At 39.3% G+C, this 8,677-nt stretch overlaps 1 protein-coding gene across 2 annotated transcripts in view; it reads left to right on the forward strand.

Annotated features, from left to right (window-relative positions):
• The first annotated feature begins 4,802 nt into the window (after positions 1-4,802).
• atp8b3 (ATPase phospholipid transporting 8B3) overlaps positions 4,803-8,677 on the forward strand; it is a 33,550-nt gene continuing 29,675 nt past the window's right edge. The window contains exons 1-7 of one of the 2 annotated variants that reach the window (XM_015051580.1): positions 4,803-5,093; positions 5,257-5,325; positions 5,437-5,660; positions 6,078-6,169; positions 6,273-6,386; positions 7,153-7,251; positions 7,842-7,903. In XM_015051580.1, the coding sequence (XP_014907066.1) occupies positions 5,636-5,660; positions 6,078-6,169; positions 6,273-6,386; positions 7,153-7,251; positions 7,842-7,903 (392 nt within the window). In that variant the 5' untranslated portion in view covers positions 4,803-5,093; positions 5,257-5,325; positions 5,437-5,635. The remainder of the gene's footprint in view (positions 5,094-5,256; positions 5,326-5,436; positions 5,661-6,077; positions 6,170-6,272; positions 6,387-7,152; positions 7,252-7,841; positions 7,904-8,677) is intronic. The other variant, XM_015051589.1, reaches the window with a different exon arrangement.

Below are 8,677 nucleotides of genomic sequence, written 5' to 3' on the forward strand. Positions count from 1 at the left end.
TTATGATCGTAAAGTGGAAGGAAAAAAGGACAAATGGGCGGCCATTTGCCTTTTATTAAGGAGTAGCTTTCATCTGGCCACGCTAATATACAGGCTTGATTGGTCTGTGGCTGCAGAGATGGTTGTCCTTTTCTACAATTGTCTACATTTGGGCTTAATTTCAGCTATAGAAACATCTGACCAGTGGAAATAAATACATTTTGGGCTTCAGTGTAAAGGGTGTGAACACTTTCATAAATGTGATTTCTTGATTGTCCATTTTTAATACATTTACAAAACGCTCAAATGTGTTTTTTTTTTTCTTTTTTCATCGTCATAATGGTGTATTTGGATGTAGAATTAATAATTAAATGCAATTTGGAAAATGGGTGTAGCATAAAATGTGGAAAGAGTAAATGTTCCGTGAAAGTGCATGAACAACATAAAATACTAGAGAAGTAATTTAAGCATGATCTTCACAAATCTGGCTCTTAAGAAATGCTAAAGGAGTATAATTTGTCAGGACACAAGCCTCAGGAAGGAGGTGAATTGATCAGTGGAAACAAACCTGACTTAAATGCAAGCTTGTAAAAACGATAGAAAAGACACTGCAAATCACCCTGAAAATACCGTCTGCTCTGTAAAGTATTAGGGTGGCAGCCGACCTTGGGTTTAGCTTTTTCCTCAGCAGGTACAAATAAAATGATCGGAGATGACAGGAGTCTTGACTGAGCTCAAGGGAATGACATAAAAATTACAAGCTTCAAAAGAGCTTAGACTGAAACCAAGGTTCACCTGGTTCAGCTGACCCAGCTGGATGGATATAGGGTTGTGGATCTGAAAGCAGTGCAAGGACCAGATTTCTTAATTTGCAGGATTTCCTTTTTGTTGTTCCTTCACCTAAAATACCTCCCTAAAAAAGATGAGTTGGCACATTTTGTGGCAAACTTCTGACCTATGAGAAACTCTCAGGAGGCAACAATGAAAGCTTAACAAGTTGGACACAATGTTTCAGAGTGACTCTGGGTCCGGGGTGCTCCTTTAACTCCGGCTGGTGTATCACCGTGAGGAAGACGGGTGAGCAGTACGGCTACATTGGAGAGAATTGTCGGACTAGACATTAATGATTCGACTTTACTGTTCAGAGGTTAAGGGGAAGAAAGGGCCGAGTCCAGGAAGTGTCGATTGGTGTGGGGAGCTGAATCCCGGAGCCTTGTCACTGAGGAAGGTTCTGGTGAAGGACCGGAGAGCAACCAGGTAAGAGTTTGGAGGTTCCAGGAAAAAAAAAAAAGACCTGCCACTTGCTGCTGGTCTTGAAGCAAAGTTGTCCAGAGTGTTATTGCATGAATAGATCAGAGGAGAAGTCTCACATTCTGAGCAAAAGCAAGAAAAGATATCTTAGAGAGAACTTTGTTACTGTTCAGAAGTAAGACACTGCAGTAAGCCGATACCTAAATGCTGGTTTAGCAATTTAAGCTGCTCAAATTGTCAAACCAGCGTTTAATTTTCAGCTGATTGGGTTTGATGGATAGCAGGAGTTTGTGGGAGCACAGTGCTCAAGGCCCAGCCTCTGAGGAACAATGCTCAGCAGGGAAAAAAAAAAAAAAAAAACACCACAAAGGCACAACACACCCCAGATCCCTGATAAATTTAAGTTTTATTGTTATATTGTGAGAAAAAGGACAAAAATATAAAAGAAAATCCATTGGTACTATTATATTTATGAAGGAATTTATGTACCATAGGTGGTGCGCTTGACCTTTCTTAAGATTGTAAAAGAATAATATAATCTGCAGGACCTTCTTCCAAATAGTGTGCAAAGAAAAATGGGTTCCTGGGTTGTTAGGAGTATTGAGGTGACAGGTTGTGGGAGACGTTCAACTGGAAACTCACTATCATCTCAATTGTCTGGAGCGCATTACGCTCCAGCCAGTTCTAACCACACCAATGGACCAGCAGATGCACCTACTGCCTGTGTGGAGACTCGTCATCATTCTGAATCAGACTATTAGCAGTGGAATCATATGCAAATTTCAAGAGTTTCAGAGGCAGGGTAGTCATTTGTTGTCATGTGATGGTGTGTTTCCATAATGATTAATGCCTTACAATTAGTTCATGCCTTTTTTTTTCCTAATAAACAGTAATGTTTCACTGTGGTTGCACAGTGCTCAAGAATCCAATTAGAGCAAAGGACGCTGTCATTTTATGCATTTTAAAGGAAGATCTAGCATAAAGATTTTTGACCCACCAACGCTGCAGTTCCCTGCAGGCTTGTTTTGTTTTTGTTTTGGTTTTACGTCATATAGTCACGTCTCACTCATTATCTCTTCAGATATTTGTCATAAGGAACCTGTTTGTCATGTTGATAGGGACTTTTGGACACAGGGTTAAGTGGCGGTCTGTTCTTGTTGTGCTTGTGATGGTGGTTGGTTTTCTGTCATAGTGCCTTAACGGTGACAAACAACGTCAGGTTCACTTCCTTAATATGTTCCAGATTCAAAACAAACACTGCCATGAAGCCCTTCATGAATAAAAAGACAGCAATATGTTTGAATCAAAATCTTTCTTTTAGTACATTGTCATCCACAGTGCAGTGCAGTGTTGAGATAAGGCTGCCATGATATCAGACCTTTAACACTGAGATAGAAATTTAATTTTTATTATCAGCAGCCAAGGTTTTAGCTTTTCTCCCCAAAACCTTTGTTTCCTTGCAAGTTTCCTTGCAAGTTTGTACAACATTTATACAATTTATAATATGTCATTTTTAGCAATCTGTTTCTATTATATTATAATTTGATCTTAGTTATGAAACACTACATTCACATTTGGTTCATTATAATTTTGATTGGTAAAAAGTTATCTATCCAAGGAAACCCATCAGATTGCAGCAAGTCATTCACTGGCTAAACACACATAGACAGTGGATGTTGTTGTTAGCTCTGCTTAGACTGACCATGCATGTATCGGCAGTGGAGAAAAGAACGCCCTTCTTTTGCCAGCATTTTTACCCCTTCCTTACAAAAATAGCTCAAGCTCATACGTTGAATAGAAACTGTTTGACTGACAAAAATCTGGCAGTACTTCAGTAGTATGCTACTATTGCACTTGTACGCAATAACAGTAGCAATAGGTTCTCCTCTCCAAAATCCTGATGAGTCCGGTGTGTTCCTTGATCTTCTTGATGCTGTTTGTTCACTGCCAATCCTAGGAGGAACTAATCTATTTATGCTGAGAATAAATTTCACAAAATCGAACTCTTGGGCTAGATTTTATGTAGTGCGAATAAATAAAATCTATAAATAAATGAAAGCAAAATATTTTTTATTAAAAATCTTGATGTTTTGAATTATTTTGCTCCACACACCACTTAGCACTGATCTATTAGATCAGGCGAAATCCAATGAGGCTTACAACTGTAAAGTGGCACAATATGAAAAAATTCAAGGTCCATGAGGGCTCAAGTAAAGGAATGCATACATTATAGATTAATGATTGACGTCCTGTTATGTATTGCAATGGACAAGCTATTGTAACCTACGCAGACAGCAGGTATTCCTTTAAATAGACAATTTTCTGGTAAGACTACAAGATTTCAGTTTACTGCAGCCCCATGCCCTTGACATCCTGGAGCAAAAGAGTCCCCCTCCCAGTCCCACCTGCCACCACAGTTCTCTCTGTATAATTTGCACCTTGTCCATTGGTTGTGGGGTTCGACTGCCATGTTGGGCAACGGTTAAACTGTGGGGGGAAAAATGTTTGGCCTATCGACTGTCATTTGTTTGCGTAGGCCTGAGAGCACCAGTACCACACCACCAGCACGTTACCCTAACCACTCTGCTGCACAACCCAACTGTAAAAATAGATAGGAAAAGATCGCCCTAGATATGCACGCGCATTCATGTGCAGACACATATAAGACGTAAGATGCGCACACGTTCAGGTGTTGGTGGTGTGGCCTTTGTGGGGGGCAACCTCACTCAGGGAAAAGAAATGAGACAAAGAGATATGAAACCACAAATAGTACATTTAACTGTCATTTAGTGAGCATCAATCCAGCAAACTTCTTTTTTTTGTACAGCGTTGCCATTGTTTACACACTGACCCTCTTTGACCTCCCCTTCACTAGTTAAGCTGCAGTTATTGCTCACCTCCACCAGGTGGCATTAGATTCTTGAAGAAGTCAAAACGCCCATTTTCCCCCCACAGTGTCATGACAGGCTTGCTTTATTTTGTAAAATAAATTCAGCTTGCTAAATGTGGAATTTTGCATATTTGGAACCTACTGCAACACAAACAATAGGTTAAAATGTTGGATTTTTCCCAATTGTACTGTTTTTATGTAAAAATATAAAGTGACAAAGGGTCAAGAGAAGCCTTTCCCATTGAAACCACATTGTTTACGGTTTAGAAACTGGGCAATAAACTATAATTAACCAAGGTTTATATTTAAATGTCATTTTTATAGTTTATACTAATTTTGATGAGAGCCTAGGAGAGAATAATGCTAATAAAGTAAAAGCAAAGGTTGCTGTAAATCTGTGAAAGCAAATAATTAGAATAAGGGTTTGCGTGATCACAAAGCCTCACAGCTTTCACACACCTGTAAACCAATACTCCCAGTGCTTGTACTGTACAAAAGCACCATTATCACAGAGCTGAAAAGACTCTCATAGATTTCTTTAGAGATTTAGGTCAGCTGATAATCACTCGCTGTGCCTTTTAAAAATGTGATTCCTTCAAACACGAAAGTTGTTTCCAGTCGATTTTACGTATATCTTTCAGTAGGTGATGACTGTAAGAGTTGAATTAAACTAAACGGCACTCGGAAAGGTTTATAGACACAATGCTCCTCCTCCTTCAGTCTTCCTTTCCTCAGGTGAATTGAAAGTGCATTGTGTAATCCTGAAGTGAGCACCTGTGCAACAAAGGCGCGGTGAGCATGATGCTGAGAGAAGTGAGTAGAAAATGATTTGTATTATGCAAATGGAGATTCGGGATTGTTATGAAAACAATCGTGTTAATCTCTCTCCGTGGTCGCTGGAGAGCAGTGAGCCTCGGTTCAGCTTTGTCATCGTGCTGCCGGAGAGTAACGAGGAATTTAGCAAACAGTCCAGGTAAAGGCTTTGACTCTTGTAGGGATTTTTTTTTTATATTATCTGCCTTGTGAAACAACAAAGTTACAGAATAACGGATATAAAAATGGATTTTGGTAGGAATTCTACATGTATTTTGCATGTAAATAATTCACAAACTGTGTGCGGACTAACCTATCTTTAGTTTGCAGGTTAGATTTTAATACCTGAATCTGAGCTGCTCATGCCTCACTCTTCTTTCACAACTTTCAAAGTAAGTTTGTCCGAGAAGGCTGCTACATTTCTCTGAAGTCCTGCACAAAGAGGGCAAGCACAGGTTAGTCATTAGTTCCCCATAGTAACATTTTGTTTTTTGTTTTTGCAGTTGTCGTTTAGAGTGCCACAGTGACTGCTGGAAGGGGAATCAGTAGCATCAATCTTCTTCTTAATATGCTGTAGTATAAGTAGTAGTATTGTTAAACACAAGCAACGAGCCGCAAAACTGCAAAAGCTTCTCAGATCATCTCATCAATCAGTTTTCTACTTAACCAGAGTGCAGTAAAAGTCAGACTCTGCAGAGCAGGATGTCCAAAGAAGACGTCGAATCTGGTATGTGTAGTTTGATATTGAATCCTTACTTTTCTTTTTCATTTTACACTTTGTTTTCTTTTTCTGTTATACTTATTATATAATCAGAACAGAGTAAACTGAAGCATTGTGCATTTGCCATGAAACGTCGGTGTGAGTTCATCCCAAACTGGTGGAATTGTTTACTTATGAGGGATCATCTTTCTGCAGCATACATTTGCACGTCAGCCGCTCCTTTATGAAAACAAAGTCTGCGTTTCTTTGAGACCTTCATTGCTCATGTGTTTTAAAAGTTTCTGAAAACATATCTTCATGCAAATGATTATCCAAAACTATTTGCATGCACTATCAATATATAATACATGCTTTAATAAACATTGAGCTTTAAGGGGCTGTTTGGAAAAAGGTTCCTAAGCTGAAAAAAACTCCATCCATCAGGCCTCACATGGGAGGTGAAGGCAAACAGCCGTCACTATCACAAACACAAACAGAGGAAATCTTTCCTGTGCTTCACCTGGGGACGATACTCAGTAAGTCTCAGCTTTCACAAAACCACTAGACATGTTGTCCCATGTCTTCTGAATCGAGCTCCTCGCTGTCTAACCCCATGTTGCTCTTCCGTATTGTTGCCAGGACAATGTGGTGCGCAGCCACAAGTACTCCCTGCTGACGTTCCTGCCCCTGACGCTGTTTGAGCAGTTCCAGCGAGCTGCTAATATCTACTTCCTCCTCATGGTGGTGTTGCAGGTCAGACGAAAACCTCTGCTGTCCCCTCTCGCTCCATTTTGAATCTTAAATGAAGCGCTCTGCTGTAATCCAGGCTTCAGACTTGAATAGATGTTAATATGTGTATTTATTACCGAGTCCTTCGCAAAAAGTGCAGAAACACTTTCAAGATGTCCACGTTTTGTCATGCTACAATTACAAACTTTATGGTATTTTATTTTTACATTTTGTGAGAACGCCATTAGATTGGTCATTATTGTGATGTGGAAGTGAAGTAATGCATGGATTTTAAATTGTTTAGTGAAACATAATCTTATCTTTCAATCAAGTCTAGCTCCCCAAACAATCACTAGAGCAGTGTGTTGTTTTTATTTTACATAATGTTTTCCATGGTGGCTGTAAAGTTCTGTTTTGGTGTCGCCTTCTTTGACACGCAGGTTACGTCGGTGTTTGGGTTGTTTTGAGATTCAGAAACCAAAAATCGTTGCACTTACTTAGAATTAACTGATTTTTTCCTTCATGGAATCAAAGCAAAATACATCGAGGTTGGAGTTAGTAAAATCACAAATTATTAAAACGCTAAAGTGGGGTCAATGCTTTTGTAATTCTCTATATGCAGCATCTGTAATGTGTTTTGCCTAATAAGGAGTGTAAATATTTGCTTTTATTTTTTACTTTTTTCTGTTTTGTGAGTTCTAATAGTTACAACAACATTGTATGTATGTTTTTGTTTTTATTTTATTTTTTTTTTACTTTTTTTAAATCTCTGCTTTACGGCTGTCTCCAGTGTGTCCCTGCCATCTCCTCCATACCTTGGTACATCACCATCATCCCGCTCTTGGTTGTGCTCTCTGTGAGAGGACTCAAAGATTTAGCCAGTGACATGGTGAGATGACCAGTCACATCCAAGCTGACTGTTTCTGGTAAAAAATAATAATTAAAAAAATGCTAGGGGCTGATTAAAACATGTTACAGTATTCATGACCAGCCTCATTCATTTAGCCTCTTGCTACTCAAGCTTGTGTGTCCTCCCTTTTTTCTCCTTCATTGTCCCCGTCCTCTCCTCATTGACAAAAGCAGTCATCCTCATGGCATTAATTTTCTTTCCTATCATTAAAGCTTTTTCTTTTAAATGCAGGCGTGATGTTTTGCATGGAGAATTCTCTAGTTAAGTGCATCACTGAGTTACGGTCGTTAACAGCTCTGGGTGAAACGCTTGCTTGACCCCTCTTTATTGACTAATCATTTAGTGGAGGGTGTAAATCTCCCAGCTGGTGTCACTGTAGAGCCTCGTAATGGCATCTCTCCTTTCTCCTTCCTCCTGTTCAGCCCTTCATGGCCGCCCTCATTCCCTCTCGCTTGCTCCTTGTCCATCACTCTGAACTCCTGTACTTTGCCACCGGTCTCCGGCTCGGCTCTAATGCTCTTTTCCACTCTTCCCACTCTGCCGGTGTCTGCGTCTCCACCACGGTGCAGGCAAGGCGACGCTGCGACTCGGAGATTAACTCCCGACCCTGTGACGTACTCGTCTCCCAGAGGTGAGGACAAAGGCGGTGGGTTATTCTCGCAGGAGTGAGTGCAGCATCGCGGTTGAAACGGTCCACTAATGAATCTCTAATGAAGTGTAAATGAGTGAATCCCTAAATGGTTCCTTCATGAATCCAAGAGGGGCAAAAACGCAAAGTAGCTTCCGAGAAAATCAGAGGGCCGTGACAAGCATGTTCTCCTGCTGTGAAGATTTTACCTTCACTCCCCTTAGGCAAAAAATAAATAAATAAATAAAATAAAAATAAAAATCTAATTAATATTAGACCTTTAAGCATGAATCTAAAACGTTCATTTTTGACGACAAAAGAGTAACCAGGGACCTGCTCCAGAATGAACTTTTTCAAGCACAAAACTGAAATACATTTTATATATATTAATTGTGCAAAGCCCAATATTTACATAGCATTCAAGACCTTGATGAGTGTGTGTAACCAGAACTGTGTCTGACATGGTCAGATTTTAAGTGTTGTCTCTTCTTTTGAGAGAATTTAGACAGTAAGACTAATTATGTGTCCAAGTTTGATCTAAAACTTTGGTTAAATGCAACATAAACAGCAACTTTATTTGTTATTTATTCATTTGCACCCCACAGGGTAATACTACATGTATAATCAATCAAAATTAATGATAATAATTTAAAAGATCCCTTTAAGAATTATAAACTTAATGTTCTTAGAATTCAAAGTAGAAAGTTTTGATGAGCTTAATAAATCTTTATTTGGCTATTTCCTATTTTAATACCCAGCATAGCTTTTTAATTACAC

The sequence above is a fragment of the Poecilia latipinna genome, unplaced genomic scaffold (genome assembly GCF_001443285.1).
Source record: "Poecilia latipinna isolate Pla-1442-1.1 unplaced genomic scaffold, P_latipinna-1.0 Scaffold52, whole genome shotgun sequence".
Classification (NCBI taxonomy): Eukaryota; Metazoa; Chordata; class Actinopteri; order Cyprinodontiformes; family Poeciliidae; genus Poecilia; species Poecilia latipinna.